Raw genomic sequence first — 18,761 nt, forward strand, 5'->3', positions numbered from 1 at the left:
ATTCCTATGTGTTACCTGACCTGTTCTTCCCTCCTCCTTTCCAGCTTCTCTCTGGTTCTGGGACCCTCCCCACCCCCACGTACCTAGGCTTTCCGCTGCTCCCCTTTCTCTTCCTGTTGAGACCTTACCCCTTTTTGCTTTTGCCCCCAGCGATTCCCATCTTAGATGCATGCCCTTCTGCACGCCGATGCTCCTCCTCTCTGCAAACTTGGGTGAGACCCGCACGGGGGAGAGGACATTTATTCAAAATCCCAGCATAGTTGGTACCATCGTCGTCGTTTAACTGACTGTCCTAACCTTGAATTCTTTCAAGAGGCATTTCCCAAAGCGTTTTCCTTGGGACACCAGGTTGCCAAGATGTGCCTTCTTCTAGTGGAAAGTTCCCGAACACAGAGGATTGTGTGATCAGATGAGTCTGTGTTCTCTGTTTCCCTGCGGTAGGTTTCAGATGACCATATGAAGAAAAAGCTCTGGAAAGTTCCACACTAAAAAAGCCTGTTTATTTTGACTAGAACTCTTTGTAGCAGAGGCTGTCCCTCCAGCCTGTTCGGAAGAGCTCTTCTTACCTCAGGTCTTACTCTAGTTGGCTCTTTTTTGCAGAAAGCTCTTCCCTGTGCTGGTTCATATCCTCCTCTGTCATGTCCACACCCACAGCCCAGCTCTTTCTGCTCTTTGGGCACGTTTCTGGGAAGTTGAAATGCATCATGGGAGGACAGTGGCCTGTTTCCCAGGGCCAGTTCCCCTCACTCCCATCCTTGCATGGGGTCTTAAGTCCATTAACCTTCTTGGGTGCGCCCCACTGACTGGGCCCACATCCCGCAATGTGTGGGGCCGGCCTGGAGTGGAGAAGACTGTCACAGGGTTGGGAGGACTGTGGCTCCCTTCCTTCAGGATTTGGGATCTTGGGAACACAGCTGCTACATTAGGAAATACCCAGCAGGGGGAGGCGGCATCTACTGAGTGCTAGAGGACTGACAATGGGGCTGTTGGCTCTCAGAGGAGGAAGGGGGCAGCTCCCTGAGCTTGGGGTACAGAAAGGCCACTGAGGACCGCCGGGTGGTGGGATGTCCATTCAGGGTGGGAGGAATGGCATGAGTCGGCTGCTGAGGCTGGAACAGAGCACGCTGGGGAGTTCTGGGCCTCATCTCCGGCCTGACCACGTGGGCCTCAAAATTTCACCAGCCCTCCGGCTTAGATTTCTGATTGCCCACAGGCTGCATTCCTTGGTGGGTGGTGGTGTGGCTGCCAACAATGGTGGGTTTTTGTTGTTGGGAGGGCGGGGTGGGGGATATAGATAGTGAAGGAGCTGGATTGGTTTCTCTCTTTTTACTGTGGGGAAAATACATGTAAAATTTGCCTCCTTGACTGTGTAGGTGGGCCGTTTGGTATACATTCACCCCCTTGTGTGACCATCACTGCATCTTTCTCTGGACCTTTTTCTCATCCCACACTGAAATTCTAACTCATGAAACAGTCACTCCCCCAGGTCCCGGTAGCCACTGTTTTCTACTTTTTGTCTCCGTTTTGACTTTCTGCGTCCCTCACAGTTACACAGTATTTATCCTTTTCTGTCTGGCTTATCTCAGGCCTGCCGTAATGTTGCTAGGGTTCCTCCCCAAGGTAGTGTGTGTCAGATTTTCCCTCCTTTTTATCATGAATAATATCCTTTTGTAAAAATATACCATATTATGGATATACTGCATTTTGTTTATCCGTTCATCAAAAATGGACACCTGGGTTGTTTCGTCTTTTGGCTACTGTGAACTGATTTGCCTTTTTTTTTTTTTTTAAGATTTTATTTATTTATTTGACAGATCATAAGTAGGCAGAGAGGCAGGCAGAGAGAGAAGAGGAAGCAGGCTCCCCACTGAGCAGAGAGCCCGATGCGGGACTCAGTCCCAGGACCCTGAGATCATGACCTGAGCCGAAAGCAGAGGCTTTAACCCACTGAGCCACCCAGGCGCCCCTGAACTGATTTGCTTTTTAATGCAAGGTGTTCTTACCTGGAGAGCAAGGGATCCCTGAGGAGCAGAAAATGGGAAGGACTTGAAGGGAGAAGGGGAAGAGGGTTCTGTGAGAAAACTTTGTCACAGCCCAGGTGTGTAGAGAAGTAATGGGTGGACAGTTTGGCAGAAAGCAGAGAAAAGAAGGCTGAAGAAGGTTCCCCTCAGCTCAGGCACCAAGGGGTAGAGGGCAGGGCCAGGATCCCCCCACTGTGGTGAAGCTGGGTTTGTTTCCGGGCAGCGGGGGCTAGAGGAACACCCAACAGAGATGCTGGCTTTGTGGTAAAATCCAGGCAACGGGGCAGAGCCTGGTCCCCTCTCAGAAGTCACTTGCACAGATGTGACCGTTTGGACCTGGAGGCTGGATGAGCATGATGGGGTCAAGCATAAAACCAGAGAGCTGGAGCCAGGATAACCACGTGCAAGGGTGGGGACCAGCTGCCACAGGGCAGGAGACCAGAAGCAGAAGGATGAATGGAGAAGGGCATCTGTGTGGCTCAGTTGGGTGGGTGTCTTACTCCATTTCGACTCAGGTCATGATCTAGGGGCCCCGGGATCGAGCCCCGAGGGGGTCCCTAGTCCGCTTCTCTGACTCCTTGTGTTCCTCCCCCTGCTCCCTCCTGTGCTTGCTCTCTTTCTTGCTCTCAAATAAATAAATAAAATGGGACCCAACGGACAGCTTTTGGAATTGTCCTCTGGGAGAATGTCAGGGATGCCCAGGCTCGCTCTGTGACTTGTTGCCCAGCCTCGGGAGGTTTGGTCAGTGTTTGCTGACCCAAACTGGGGGATATAAAGGTAACTGGGCATGTTTTTCATCCTCAAGAAACTTACAGCCTCATTGAGGGGATAAAGGGCATAACAACAACGGTGTTGTTATGTTCAAGATCCCCTTTGAATCATGTTGTGCAGTGCCCAAAGGCGTTTCAAGAAGGGAGTCCCTTCTGATCCTGTGACCCGGCTGGACACTGCCAAGCAGCAGGTGACTGCATTATTTTCCAGTAAATGAGGCCAAAAGAATTAGGTGTCCTATGACCAAGTGTCCTGTCATCCTGTGTCCCATGGTCAAGTGTCCCGTGATCCTAGCCATGGTGGTCCCTTGTTAGCATCCTTCCTTTGCCCCTGCAGGTATGATGCTGGACGGGATGGCTTCATTGACCTGATGGAGCTGAAGCTGATGATGGAGAAGCTGGGTGCCCCCCAGACCCACTTGGGCCTGAAAAACATGATCAAGGAGGTGGACGAGGACTTCGATGGCCAGCTCAGCTTCCGCGAGGTACCCTTTGGCCCCGAGCCTCTGTGCGGAGGGCCCCCGAGAGAAGCCCCACCGTTAAGGGCCCCTAGAACACAAGTAGCTTTAGCCTTTCCAGAGTACTGATTGGACAGTCAACCTAGAGTTCTTTTAAAGATCTCTTTAAGAAGCTCGCGAAGCGTGGTTCATGGGGAGAATGGTCGCTGAGCAAATAGTCACTGTGCGTAGGACAACCTCCTTTGGGCGAATGTTTGGGTGTTGAGAAATCTGGAAGGATGTTTACCAAATAGTGGATATGTGTGCAAAGTTTTGGTAGATTTATAGTTTCATGTTTTCTTAGATATTAAAACTTTAAACTTTTACAATAAGCTACTTAAAGATGATCAAAAAGCAATTAAATGAAGGCTCTTACTCCGTGCTCCTGGAGCTCCTTGTGTCCCCATAACAGTCCAAGAATGGGCTTTTTGGCCTTAGAATCCCTGAAATTGCAGGCAAAACTTCCACGTACAGAACTCTCTGGAAGAGTGCAAGTAGATTCAAAATCTGATCTCTAAATGTGCGAGAACTTTGGTGATAAGGCCGTGTCTGGCTGCGGCAAGAGTCTCAAGGACACTGGGTTTCTTCCAAGGCAGGGATGCAGCCCCGCAAGGAAGGGTTCCATGTCTTATGTGCTTGGGTGTTACTGTGAAGCCTCCAGTCGTGTCTGTGTGCGCTGGTGTCAGAACAGGTTTGGGGACAACATCCGGGCTCGAAGCTCCGAGCATTAGCAGTCCCGTTCTGTCCTATCTCAGCGGGGCCCTCCGGGTCTGGGACTAGAGAGCACTGTCCTTGCTTCCCAGTGTGTGACCTTGGTTACTCCAGAAACACTGGAGTTCCAGCATCCTGGTTCCTGATGGTGAGAGCTTTGCCCAAGTACAGGTCTTCTCTCCAGGCTCACTAAGGCCCACGGACGTTCTTCCTGAGGTCCCTGGAGCTGAACCAGCAGCCGTGAGTCCCCTCCCCAGCTGTGGTGAAACCAGCCTGGCCTCTCTCTGCCCACAGGTCGTCTCCAGATCCGCCCCTTCTCTTCCTTTCCTGAGCTGGCAGATGCAGAAATAGAAGATCCCAGAAAACCTGTGTTGGGCATAACCCTCAGGATATTCTAGGCCAGGCTTCTCGTTCCAGAGCTAAGGAGTTAGAGGGCCAACACGGTCAGGACTTAGCGTGAAATCACGTTCCAGCTCAAGGCTGGACCTGGGTGGCAGGCTTGGTGCCCACGGCCTCCCCTCGTCAGCTGCGGTTCTCGCCTCCACAGCTGTCCCTCTGGCTCCCCCACCTCTCATTCGTGCTGGGCACTGGCTCCTTCAGCCAAGCTTTCCCCGCGGTAGAGAAGGGAAAAGCTTTCGCGTGGGTGAAGCTTTGGAGGCAATACCAGGGAAGGAGCGTCTGTGGCAAATTGTGACCTGGGGGGAACAGAAATTGAGAGGGTATTGAGAGGGCTGTGCACGTCACTGGCCAAGCAAAGACACGCTCCCTGCCAAACCCAAGATGCTTGGTTTGCTTTTCTTGGCTGCATGTTTGGCCATTTCCCACAGAAATGCACACAAGTGGACATCAGAGGTTTGGAAATCTCCGAAGTATGAGTCCCGTTGTGGTCCCATCTGTAGCAGTTGTGCCCGGAGGGGCAGGATTTGGAGGTGGTGATATGTTTGCCGTAAATACTCACAGCCCAACATCCTGGGTTTTTTTTTGTTTGTTTGTTTTTTGTTTTTCTTTTCTTTTCTTTTCTTTTTTTTTCAAATTTTGTTTTTAAGTAATTACTACACCCAATGTTGGGCCTGAACTTACAACTCTAAGACCAAGAGTTGTACACTCTTACCAGTGGAGCCAACCAGGCAGCCCATTCTGCTGATTCCCACCAGTACTGGGAGCCGCTGGCGTGCTGGTACTTTGGTTATGTAATGACAGGAGGCTTCTAGTCAGAGATCGGTCTCCACACAGAGCTGCATACCTTGAGCGATTTATTTTACTTCTGGGCCTCCATTTTTCTGTCTTTAACATAGGGGTGTTGGGATGCCTAGGTGGCTCCGTCGGTTAAGCATCTGCCTTAAGCTCAGATGTTGATCCCAGGGTCCTGGGATTGAGCCCTGTGTCAGGCTCCCTGCTCAGCAGGGAGTCTGCTTCTCCATCTGCCTGCTGCTCCCCTTGCTTGTGTGCTCTCATGCTCTCTCTCGCGCTCTCTCTCTCTTTCTCTGACAAGTAAATAAAATCTTAAAAAAAAAAAAAAAGCAAGTGTTAAAGGGCATCTGAATGGTTCCGTCGATTAAGTTTCCAACTCTTGATTTCAGCCCAGGTCATGATCTCATGGTCATGGGATGGAACCCCATGTTTGGCTCTGCACTCAGTGGGCAGTCTGCTTGAGATTCTCTCTCTCCCTCTGTCCCTCCCCCTGCTCCCATTGCCTGTCCGAATAAACTCTAAAAAAATATAGCTGTGTTAATAGCTTTCCCTCAGGACTGTTGTGAGAACGGAGTTCTCTCTCCATGCTGGTATCAGTTGGAACTCCTGAACTAGTGACAGAGAATGCCAGCTCATTTACATAGGAAAAGAAAAAACAAAAACTCTCAGCTCCCATAGACAGGAGATGAAGAAGTAGAGGTGCGCTGGGCACAGTAGTACAGCATGCTCCTCTGGTCAGAGCTCAACCGTGCTTTCTTCTGTGTCAACCTTACCTTTTCTTTCCACATCGCATGTTTTCCCTGATGCCTGCCAAGATGGCTGCCAGCTGCTCCAGGTTCCATTGTCCCAGGTTAGCAGCCGTGGGGGCCTGAACCGACCTCAGCTGGCCTCTGAATGCTGCTACTGGGGACTTGTCCCCACCTCCTGGACCAGTCATTGCAATCAGGGGACTGTGATTGGCTGGGTCCCTGTTATGCCCCACAGGGCATCATAGCCAATGGTCCCACCATCATCATCATGTGGGGGCCAGGGGGCCAGATAGACAAAATTGCTTACTTCTATAGTTCTTTCCTCACAGCCTGGCATTTAGTAGGTCCTTAATGAATGCTTCTATTCTCTTTATTTCTCTTTGGATTAACTTGACCAAAGCAAGTCACATCCACATCCCCGCTGAGCAGGGAGCCTGATTCAAGGCTTGATGCCAGGACCCTGGGATCATGACCCAAGCTGAAGGCAGATGCTTAACTGACTGAGCTACACAGGTGCCCCTCCATTATATCTCTCTTAAAGAAAAATTGCTCCGGGGCGCCTGGGTGGCTTAGTAGGTTAAGCCTCTGCCTTCGGCTCAGGTCACGGTTTCAGGGTTCTGGGATTGAGCCCCACATGGGGTTCTCTGCTCAGCAGGGAGTCTGCTTCCCCCTCTCTCTCTACCTGCCTTTCTGCCTACTTGTGATCTCTCTCTGTCAAATAAATAAATAAAATCTTTAAAAAAGAAAGAAAGAAAGAAAAATTGCTCCAAGGCCAGATGTGCAGTAGTTTTGTACAAAGGTTGGGTGATGGGTTTACTGGATACCTGTCTGTACTGGGAATTACGGGTTCCATTCTCCTTCTACCCTACCTTCCTTTGGGTGGGGCCCTGGCTGGTGTTAGGTTGCTCATCAGCATCATTGTTGACTGGACCATAGATGGACCCCTGGTGGAACTAGGTCCACTAGATTCCCTGTCCTGGGAATTTGAAATTGGGGTGAAGTACTGCAAATTGGTTCTGCAGCTGGCTATTCCTACAAGAATAAGTCAACATTTTTAAATAACAAAGTCTTCCTCTTTGCTTAAGCCAACAAGTTTGTTTCTGTCACTTGTGATTTTAGAATGCCAATTCAGGGCAGATGTTTGCATTACCGGTCAGGGCCATGAAATTACATTTTTCTTTTTTTTTAATTTAGGGGTGCCTGCATGAGACTCTTGATCTTGGGGTCATGAATTTGATCCCCATGTTAAGGATAGCGCTTACTTAAAAAAGAAATTAAATTTAGAAATTCTTTAAATTTATCAGATGTGTTTGTTAGCTTGTGCCTGAAATTACTGTTTTAGCCTTGTTAGTTCTCTCTCTCTGTTTCTTTGTTTTCTGCTTCTTCTCTCCCCCCTCCCTGCTTTGCTCATAGTCACAACTAGGACACTTTCCAATTCCCCACAACATACCAGTCTTTGTAGACTATAAATAGGAAGACAAACAAGGCTGGGCAGTCAGAGAAATTGTCATTCAGGAGTTGGTGATTACAATAAAATCAAATAGGAATGCCTGGCATGCTTTTCTGGAAGGCTGAACATATACAGGTTGAGCTGGATTTTTCTTTTTTTTACTTTCTTTAACTGGCTGGCGTCAGGACCCCTAATTTTGTTTTTTTTTTTTTAAGATTTTATTTATTTATTTGACAGACAGAGATCACAAGTAGGCAGAGAGGCAGGCAGAGAGAGAGAGAGAGAGGAGGAAGCAGGCTCCCTGCTGAGCAGGGAGCCCAATGTGGGACTCGATCCCAGGACCCTGGGATCATGACCTGAGCCAAAGGCAGAGGCCTTAATCCACTGAGCCACCCAGGCGCCCCAAGGACCCCTAAATTAAGACAGGGCTGCTTTGGTGCTCCGTGAGCTGGCAGAGTGAAAGTGAGCACACATGGAGAAAAAGATCCATGAGGAATACTTTAAGCTGCCTGTAAATACCACATACACTGTAGATGTGAGAAAAATGAATCTCAGGGATAAGGAGACACTGCCCCGCCCCCCCACCAAGGTCACTTGGATTTTTGCTAAGCTGGGGCCATTCTCCATCTTTTTTTTTTTTTTTTTTCAAAGATTTTATTTATTTGACAGAGGGAGAGACAGCAAGAGCGGGAACACAAGCAGGGGGAGAAGCAGGCTTCCTACAGAGCAGGGACCCTGATGCAGGGCTCGATCCCAGGACCCTGGGATCATGACCTGAGCCAAAGGCAGATACTTAATGACTGAGTAACCCCCCTTTTCTATCTTTCTAGAGCTGCCTTCCCAGTGTGGAGGGGCTGCCTGTTTTGTATTTACCTTGTGTAGCCAGGGAGGCATGGGGGAGATGTTTCTGTAAGCTGTAAATATTTTAAGGGCGGGCAGGGTCCCGAGGGACAGGTTTTCACCCCTTCCCTCTGCAGATGGCTCACATTTCCATTGCTGACATTTTGGCTGCTGCCTTCTCTTCATGAGAGCCTGACTACAACCGTCCCCCTGTAGCCCCTTTGCCCTCCATCCTGTTCTTGGAAGTCTCCCCTCCGAAGGGCTTGCTGTCCAACACTTAGAGCCCACGTTCTGGCTCTGCTAGTCTGCAGCAAACTGAGTCTTTACCGGCCTCTAGTGAGGAAGTTTGAAGTTGCAGGTGGACAAACATGGCATTTCTGTGGAGCCAAGTGGCCCACCGCAGCCTTCGCAAAGTTACATATTGGAGAATCCTGCTTCATCCCTTGCTTTGCAAGAATTACAAAGACAGGCTTATCTGCGTGACATTTTGGGGTTAGTGGTGGTAGAGGCTGACTTCCATCTAACGAAACACACTAGGTTGACCCTCTAGGGACTAAGAGTCTTGGCAGGAAAACACACCCAAGGTGGAATTTGGAAAGCCCGTTGAAGTTGTTTGCCCCCTCAGTCTACTTTAGGTAATGTCCTTTTCTCTTGGGGAAACCATTTTTTAGAGGGGATGGATATGGAGGAAAAAAAAACTCCTGAAACCTCAAAACTCCCCTGGAGACCCATGTGTTTTACATAGCACCGAAAACTTGGAAAGGCTTCTTTCAGTGCTGACTTGGAAAAAAACAATTATAGAAGTTTGGACAATGGTTATTTGACAAATAAACTCGCCAAAATTCTTTAGAGAAGGAAAAGTCTAAAATCATCTTGGGGAAGGGCTGGAAGATGGGAGACTTGCCTTTTCAGCCTGGCTTATTTATTTAAAAATGTGTCCTGTGGCAGGGGTAGGGGGATATATCCTGGGTAGGCTTTTTAGAACAAATTGGCTTTAAAGATGAATGCATTCAGGTCACAATTTGGAATCTGGAGGAAGAGGATAGATTTTTCCATAAATGATGTGGAGATCGCCAACTAACCATTTGGAAGAAAATAGGGTTAATGATCAACCTCCCGGGATAGATCAGAATAAATTTCAAAGATTAAATATTTACACGTTTAACAAAAAAGGAGTCATAAAAGCAAGAGACAAAAACACAGGTGATTGTTTCTGTAACCTTGGTGGCAAGAAAGGTTTTTCTCAGCATAACACCGGTATGCTTGTGAGAGAGAAAAAAAAGACTGATAAATTATATAAAATTTTTAGAAGTAAAAAATGATCATAAACACAATGAAAAGGTAAGTGATAGCTCAAGTATTTGAAACATACCAGTTTCTGTAAAGATCTCTTAGAAAACACTTGGGAGGGGCGCCTGGCTGGCTTAGTCGGTGGAACATATGACTCTTGATCTCAGGGTAGTGAGTTCGAACTCCACACTGGACATAGACATTACTTACAAAATAAAATCTTGAAAAGAAAAAAAAAAAATAGGGGCACCTGGGTGGCTCACAGGGCTAAAGCCTCTGCCTTCGGCTCAGGTCATGACCTCAGGGTCCTGGGATTGAGCCCCACATCAGGCTCTCTGCTCCTTGGGGAGCCTGCTTCCTCCTCTTTATCTGCCTGCCTCTCTGCCTACTTGTGATCTCTGTCTGTCAAGTAAATAAATAAAATCTTAAAAAAAAAAAAAGAAAAGAAAAAAAAATAGAGAACACTAGCAAAAGCAAACAATCTAATTGGTCCCTCGCACGTATTGACACCCTTTCTCGTAGGCTTGGCAATCATGCCTTTCCCCTGGGCTGGAGGGGATCACTGTAAGTCTTCGTGAGGTTGACCTGGACTCTGATCAACCCTTTCCTGCAGTTCCTGCTCGTATTCCACAAGGCTGCGGCGGGGGAGCTGGAGGAGGACAGCGGGCTGATGGCGCTGGCCAAGCTCTCCGAGATCGATGTGGCCCAGGAGGGCGTCAAAGGTGCCAAGCACTTCTTTGAAGCCAAGGTGGGTGTTTCCTTCTTGTGCAGGACGGTCTTCCGTCCCTTCACCCTGCCCGACACGAGCTCCCAGTCAGTGATTGCTTCATTCGCTCGCCCAGGACAAGCAGAACAGCAGTAGCTTAAGTGCGTGTATCAAGTGTGATTGAAGAGGAACGAGTGTATCTGCGTGCAGTCTGAAAACAAAAAGCAAGATGGAAAAACAATTAGATGGCACGTGCGTGCGTTCCATCCTGGTTTCTGATTCAAATGGGTTTGCTGATACGAGGTTCCAGACCTCCCAGAAGAACTCCCTGCAGCTCTGCCCCGAGCTGCAGTTGAATTAATGGAGCAATTTCCTGTAACTTTATGTCTTAAGTGCCTGTGTGTGAACGAGCAAACAGTGGGGCCAGAGGAGGGAGCCCCAGTGGCCTGCCCCCTGCCCGAGTTTGAACCAGTATTTGCTCCACTGACAGTGATGTAGGGGGTTGGGAAGCAGGCTCCAGTGCATGGCTCCAGTGCATGGCTCCAGAGCCTTTCTGGCTGCTTCCATTCATTCACACGTTCATCCCGTCATCAGACACTTACGGAGAGCCTACCCCTGGCTGGGTGCTGTCATTTTCATTTCCCCAGAGCACACCTGTAGAAAGAGATATCAGAGAGCCTTCCAAATCCCCAGTCAGCCAGAATGGTGCAGTGGGGAGGGCTGCCTGGCGTCAGGTCCTGCCTCCTCCACTGACCCTTTTACCACTCTGTGCCTTAGTTTTCTCATCTGTACAGTGGAGGCGATAACAGGATGACCGTGAGGATTAAATGAGCTCACATATAGAAAGTGTTTAGGGGCACCTGGGTGGTTCAGTCGGTTAGGCATCTGCCTTTGCCTCGAGCATGATCCCAGCATCCTGGGATCCAGCCCCAGGTCAGGCTCCCTGCTCAGTGGGGAGTCTGCTTCTCCCTCTCTTTTTGTAACTCTCCATGTTCACGCTCACTTTCTTCCTCAAATAAATCAAATCTTAAAAAAGAAAAAAAAAAGTGTTTAGCGAGTGCCTGGCTCACTGTGAGCACTGGGTACGTGATAGGAGCTGTTGAGACTCCCTCCCATCCCAGATGGAAGCCAGCCTCTTGGGGAGTGATGGCTTATTCCAGGAGCTTGCCCAGAAACGCAGTGTCCCTGGCAACCATCCTGGCCGTGCTCGCCCCCGAGTAGGACTGGCTCCTTGCATTCCATGATGCTGCTTGGAGACAGGGTCGATCATCGTTCTACCAGTATGCAGACTGTGAGTCATGGTGAACCCCTGACACCAGAGTTCCTCCTGCTGTCATCTGAGAACTTGGGATAGGCCAGCCACTCATGGCATCTTCAATGCCAGCATTCTATGTCTAATCCTGAAAGTGGTTTGGCCCTTCCTTCATCACTTAGCATTGATTCAACACAGCTCTGGGGGTGCCAGGCACAGTAAACTCTGGAAATACAGCTCCTTCACAAGGAGCTAGTAGACAGAACTTTTGCCTTCCCCAGGACGGCGCACATAGTCTCATGAGGAAAACAAATTCTCAGCCTTGAAAGAGAAGGAATAGAGAGGAGGGGTGGATGGGTTCTGGAAGGATGGGTCCTCTCTAGTCATCACCCGATAAGCCAACACTTGGAGATCTTTGGGTGATGGCTGTGGGCAGGGGCCTGACATTGAGACCCAAGTTTAGCATGACACTTTTTGGGCCACTGCTGCAGCTCAGCAAACCATGCTCTTGTTAAAAGTCTGCACGAAGGGGCACCTGGGTGGCTCAGTGGGTTAAGCCGCTGCCTTCGGCTCAGGTCATGATCTCAGGGTCCTGGGATCGAGTCCCGCATCGGGCTCTCTGCTCAGCAAGGAGCCTGTTTCCTCCTCTCTCTCTCTGCCTGCCTCTCTGCCTACTTGTGATCTCTCTCTGTCAAATAAATAAATAAAATCTTTAAAAAAAAAAAAAAAGTCTGCACGAAGTCTCTGGAAACCACGAAGGATCTTATGACCCGACTCTGATCCTTGTTCTGGCCTTCCTTGCCGCTCAAGCACATTTCTTCAGATACTGCCATGCCTTTTCACCCCTGGGGCCTCGTGCCTGCTACTTCCTTTCCCTGAAATACCCAACCCAAAGGCCCATTTCTGGAAAACTCTATTCCTTTCATGATAGGCATGGAGCCTGCTTGAAATCCTCTCTCTCCCCTTCCCTCTGCTCCTCCCCTATTCTCGGACATTTTTGGTGAGAGTGTAGAAATGGTCCCAGCTTTAGGGACAGCATTTTGGGGCTGGCTGTGAGTGCTTTGTATCATTTACTTATGGGATTCTGCCCCTAGGATTCTATCCCTTAGAGGCACTCATGCAAATAAATGTAGATGTGTCACAGGGATTTTATACAGCATCAATAGAGAAAAGTTGGAATCAACCAAAGCTTCCATTATCAGGGAATCGAGTCCCTGGTGGCACGCCCGCCCGTTTGCACACTCTGAGTATGAACAGATGTACGAAACAAAGGAAGCAGAACATTATGTTTACAGCCCAATTTTGTTAAATACTAAATCCAACCTGGCTAATTACATATCTGAGTATTAGTAATAGCTATGACTGACCAAGGGACTGCTTTTTTATATTTTTGGAATGTTTTATAAGGTGCGTGCACAATTTTTATAAAGAAGAGAAAAGATGAAAAGAATAGCAATGAAATGTTTTGAACTTGTCTGTCTGCCTCCGCAACCCAGACTCAAAGGCAGAATGGGTGTGTTATCTTTGTAATTACAGACCTGGCACGTAATGGCCCTCAATAAACGTTTGCATGAATGACGAGTCGAGGGAATCATCACTCAGATTTGGGAGAGGGCCATAGAGGAGCTGACATTGGCAACAGATGTTCAGAGATGAATGGGGATTCACCTTGTAATCAAGGAGGGGAGGGCGTTCCTGCCGTGGGAACCCAAGCACAAAGGCTCTGAGGCACGGAGGGTAACAAATGTTGGGAGGCTGGCCCCCAGTCCATACCGGATCCAGGTGCACGGAGAGCTCCCCTGAAGGTGGCCTCTCCAGCCTGCTGACCACCAGACCAGAAAAATCTGCAGACCAGCTTCTCGGGTCTCCTCCCCTCCCGCCCCCGAAGACCTACTTGGGATTTCCCAGGGTAGGGCCCCGGAAAACGTGGAGCATAATGGGCTCTGCACAGCCTTGCCAGGGAACCACGGCAGCAGGTGTGGGGGGCCCTCTGGGGGCCTCTACCTGACCAGTGCTGGGCACTGGGGAGAGGCTGGAGTCAGGGAGGCTTCCACAGATGTCCGGAGAATTGTAGGTCCGTTGAGGGTAGTGAGTGGGGATGGGGAGAGAGAATCCCAAAGGAACTAGCAGTCTCAGTATGTAGGAGTGCCGTGCTGGGAGGTGAATAGTAAGATGTTCCACCAGGGGGCGCCTGGGTGGCTCAGTGGGTTAAAGCCTCTGCCTTTGGCTCAGGTCCTGATCTCGGGGTCCTGGAATCCATCCCCGCACTGGGCTCCCTGCTCAACGGGACGCCTCCTTCCCCCTCTCTCTCCACCTACGTCTTTGCCTACTTGTGATCTCTCTCTTTCTCTCTGTCAAATAAATACAATATTTTAAAAAGTATTCCACCAGAATGAGTCTTGTGGAGCTGTGTAGAGAGGGATTGATGATATTTTAAAAATAGAGACAGGGACACACCCCTCCTGTGGGAGTGGTTTGAGGAAGGGGATGGCAGGCACTTTGGTTTGAAGGACACTGTGGGGGCGCCTGCCTGGCTCAGTCAGAAGAGCCTGTGACTTTTGATTTCAGGGTCATCAGCTGGAGCCCCGTGTTGGTGTAGAGATCAATTAAATAAATTTAAAAAAAGAAGAAGAAAACGGAGGGCAGGGGCGCCTGGGTGGCTCAGTGGGTTGAGCCGCTGCCTTCGGCTCAGGTCATGATCTGAGGGTCCTGGGATCGAGTCCCACATCGGGCTCTCTGCTCAGCAGGGAGCCTGCTTCTCTCTCTATCTCTGCCTGCCTCTCCGACTACTTGTGATTTCTCTCTGTCAAATAAATAAATAAAATCTTTAAAAAAAAAAAAAAAAGAAAACGGAGGGCACAGTGTTTGTTGTAAAGTCTCATTCGTGCCCTGTGGGACAGAACTTGGTCACACCTGCATTGGAGAGTCCAAAATGCCTTTCTTCCTAGGGACCCACGTGTCTGATTATAATTCTGCTGCTAGGAAGAATGGGGATGCTAGATACTGAGGGTCGTGGAGTGATCTTTTCACACATGTTCGTTGCCACACCAAGCACTGACAGGAGCTGGGATACCATTACCCTGACTGGGCTTTCTTCTGGAGTCAGGGTGGGGTGCGTCTCCATAGACCCTTGGGGCGTGCACCAGGGGACCGTCTTGGAGGAGGAGAGAAGGGGGAAATGAACACTTCACAGACACCCGACGACACAGACAAGGGGAGCCGCCTTCACAAGATCCAAGTACCACCTCAAGATTTCGAGGAGACTGACTGTGGGGAAGGAAGTGAGCAGAGATAACAAGAAAACCCAGGGGGAAAATGCCATTTTGGAGGACAGGAGCACTTTCAGGAAGAGGTGAAGTCAGATGAGGCCAGGGTGGGGGTGTTGGCTCTGGCAAGTGGGTCATTGGAGACTTTTGAGAGAGCAGGTTCCTTAGTGGAGGGCAGATAGCAGTAGGGTAAGAGGTGAGTGGGAACTGGGGAGAAACAGCTTGACTTTTCTGTGTAGATGGCTGGCAGAGGAGGTCTAGATAAAGTGGGAATGGAACGGTAGCTTGGAATCAGATAACTTTTTGTTTTTGTTTTTAATCTAGAGTAGACCGGTGTTTTTAGAACCCAGGGAAGTGGTCCCCAGAGAAGGAAACATGATGAAGACACAGAGTGGGGTGATTGGCGAGAAAGCACTCACAGACCATAGAATCAAGGAGACTTTTTTAAAAAAAGATTTTATTTATTTATTTGCCAGAGAGAGAGCACAAGCAGAGGGAGAGCAGCAGGCAGAGGGAGAAGCAGGCTCCCTGCTGAACAGGGAGGCTGATGCAGGGCTTGAATCCTGGACTCTGAGATCATGACCGGAGCTAAAGGCAGACGCTTAACAACTGAACCACCCAGGCGTCCCAACTTTTTTTTTTTTTTTTTTAAGATTGTATCTATTTGAGAGGGAAAGTGAGAGAGCACAAGCAAGGGGAGGGGCAGAGGGAGAGGGAGAAGCAAACTCCCCGTGCTAAGCAGGGCTCGAATCTAGGACCCTGAGATCATGACCTGAGCTGAAGGCAGATGCTTAACTGACTGAGCCACCCAGGCACCCCAAGAGGTAGCTTTTATAGTGGAGAAGAAGGACCCCAAGTGAGGGAGTTGCAAAGGCCCCTACGCCTCTGACCTGGCCAGCAGTAGTGGGCAGGTGGACCTTAGGTTCATGTCTTATCTAACACATGGGAGGGGAAGAGGTGGTAGCATCCCACTCTGCAGAGGAGAACACTGAGGCTTAGACAGTGGTTTGTTGGTGAATGTTTAGCAACTGGCTCTCTGAACAGAGTATGCATATACATATATCCGTATGTTTTTATAAATTTTAATGATATAAATGATAGATAGCACACAATTTGCAAATAATAAAGTGTACACTACTTTTATTATAAATTCCACATGGTCTGTTGATTATCAAAGAATGTTTCCTTAATTTTTTCTGGGCTCTGGGTCCATTGCCAGCCTATGGTTGCAACTGAGAGAAGAATCTAGGTCCTACATGAGTGTTAGTTGATACTTTGTTTAACTTAATTCATAAGAAAAAGTGAATGGAACTCAATTTCATTCATTCCTCAATGATGTGAGCAACTTTTTTGCCGAATTTTTAAGAAGATTTTATTTATTTATTTGAGAGAGAGAAGAGAGAGCGCATGGGTTGTGGGAGCAGAGGGAGAGGGAGGAGCAGGCTCCCCGCTGAGCAGGGAGCCCCATGTAGGCTCCACCCCAGGACCCTGGGATCATGCCCTGAGCCAAAGGCAGATGCTTACCACCTAAGCCACCCAGGTGCCCCCCTTGCCAAATTTGGTAATAGTTTTCAAGTACTAGAAGAATATTCTGTAAAATTCTTTGGAGCTCTAAAATGGTATAAAGGCTATAGATACTACACATTTTTCAGCTTAATCTACATTTTTAACATTCCCATTACTTTCTTTAGAAAAGATTGTGAATGAAACAATAGATCAAACCCTGCTTTGTAGCACTTTGTTGGGTTCCGTAAATACCCCTGGGGGTGGGGGTTGCTTTCAAGCTTCCAACAAGATGTTGCCAAAGGTGGATTTGTAAGTAGCATTATCCATTGTTGCCCACCTGGAACAGAAACAGACAGCCTACAAAACAGAAAGAATAAAATGTAGCAAGATAATTAGGAAGCAATGACTTTGTAATATGTATTTCTCTTTTTTCTAATCTAATTATAGATTTATATAATCTAACTTCTAGTATTTTTTTTTTTAATTTTTAACACTTAACAGCCAGCTCGTAAAATTCCTGAAAACCAAACAAGGAAAAAAAAAAAAAAGGTGAAGGAGGGGAGGTGTTGGAGCTAGACAAAGGGACCTGAGGTCCAAGTTTTCAGCCTGAATCCAGGGACAGTGGTTAATGAGAGTCAGCGTGAGCCGAGCTCTACTGTAGGCAACTAAATCTGTCTTCTAGTGACTCCAGTGTAGGGAGCTGGAAGAGACAGAGCAGGGCCTCAAGTGCTTACGAAATACCTGGGAAATTTGGAAAACATAATTTCCTGGTCCCTACCCCTATGCGGTTGATTCTTTCAGAGGTATCCTGTGTTCAGACACAGGCCCCTGTGCAATACAGGGAGAATGTAGGAAGGAATGTTACTATTTTTCATTGAGATGTGAGAGTCTGCATTGTGTCACCAAGGAGGTAATGGATTGAAAACCAGAGAGGATAGGATAAAGAGCATTGTTGGAAATAGATAAATCTCAGCTGCACTGGCAGAGAAGTAGAACATACAAGGAGACACCCAAACGTTGAAGCTCATGATGGAGAAAAGATGGTGGACCCAGGAACATGCTAGTTAAAAATAGTGAGAGATTTGGGTGCCCCACTGGCTCAGTCAGTAGAAGGTGGAACTGTAGGTTACAGGGATCAAGCCCCATGTTGGCCTTGGAGCCTACCTAAAATTTAAAAAAAAAAAAAGCGAGTGGTTAGGACACATTGACTTAAAATCATTAAATATTCAATGAAAGGGAATGCCTTTTTTTTTTTTTGTAAATTTGAGATAATATGTGGACAATGTGATGAACTGTAAAAACATTTAGTAAGTTGACTCCCCTCATCCCCCCCAAAAAAAACCCCAGTTAAGTGCTGGGGAATTTAGGGATTAATTCTTCAATGTTACACTTTCTTTTCAATGTCACAAACTAGTTAAAACACACTGAGAAAGATTGTATCACCTCATTCTCTAAAGCCATCATGATTCTGATAACATCAGATAAAAACACATCAGAAAGAATATTAATGTAATGAATATAGCTGTGGGGACCTTAATACATTTGAAGTTTATGTTAAGACTGCAGGGATAAGTTTTAAAAATGTCATCGGTATCAAATATGAAAAATGTGATCATTTTCAGTGAAACATCTCAAAACATTTGGTAAGCTTAATACTCATTCATTGGGCACCTGGGTGGCTCAGTGGGTTAAGCCTCTGCCTTCGTTGGCTCAGGTCATGATCTCAGGGTCCTGGGATTGAGCCCCGCATTGGGGGGGGGGGTCTCCGCTCAGCAGGGAGCCTGCTTCCCAACCCCCTACCCCGCCCCCCCCCCGCCCCTGCCTGACTCTGCCTACTTGTGATCTCTCTCTTTGTCTCTGTCAAATAAATAAACAAAATCTTTTTTTTTTTAAAAACTCATTCATAATAAGACATTTAAAAATACGAAAAGAGGGGGCGCCTGGGTGGCTCAGTGGGTTAAAGCCTCTGCCTTCGTCAGCTCAGGTCATGATCCCAGGGTTCTGGGATCGAGTCCCACATCGGGTTCTCTGCTCTGCAGGGAGCTTGCTTCCCTTCCTCTCTCTCTGCCTGCCTCTCTGCCTACTTGTGATCTCTGTCTGTCAAATAAATAAATAAAATCTTTAAAAAAAAATACGAAAAGAGGGGCACCTGGATGGAGACAGTTAAGCATCTGACTCTTGATCTCAGCTCAGGTCTTGATCTTAGGGTCATGAGTTCAGGCTCCATGTTGGGCTCCATCCATGCTGGGCATGGACCTACTTAAAAAAAAAATAGTTAGGGGTGCCTGGGTGGCTCAGTTGGTTGAGCATCCTGCTCTTTTTTTTTTTTTTTTTTAAGATTTTATTTATTTATTTGACAGAGAGAGATGACAAGCAGGCAGAGAGAGAGGAGGAAGCAGGCTCCCTGCTGAGCAGAGAGCCCGATGTGGGGCTCGATGTGGGGCTCGATCCCAGGACCCTGAGATCATGACCTGAGCCGAAGGCAGCGGCTTAACCCACTGAGCCACCCAGG

The 18,761-nt window shown here is 48.1% G+C and overlaps 1 protein-coding gene across 1 annotated transcript in view; it reads left to right on the forward strand.

Moving 5' to 3' along the window:
• EFHD1 (EF-hand domain family member D1) overlaps positions 1-18,761 on the forward strand; it is a 42,500-nt gene that overhangs the window by 20,365 nt on the left and 3,374 nt on the right. The window contains exons 2-3 of the mRNA XM_059393725.1: positions 3,129-3,276; positions 10,133-10,267. Of these exons, the coding sequence (XP_059249708.1) occupies positions 3,129-3,276; positions 10,133-10,267 (283 nt within the window). The remainder of the gene's footprint in view (positions 1-3,128; positions 3,277-10,132; positions 10,268-18,761) is intronic.

The sequence above is a fragment of the Mustela nigripes genome, chromosome 3, assembly GCF_022355385.1.
Source record: "Mustela nigripes isolate SB6536 chromosome 3, MUSNIG.SB6536, whole genome shotgun sequence".
Classification (NCBI taxonomy): domain Eukaryota; kingdom Metazoa; phylum Chordata; class Mammalia; order Carnivora; family Mustelidae; genus Mustela; species Mustela nigripes.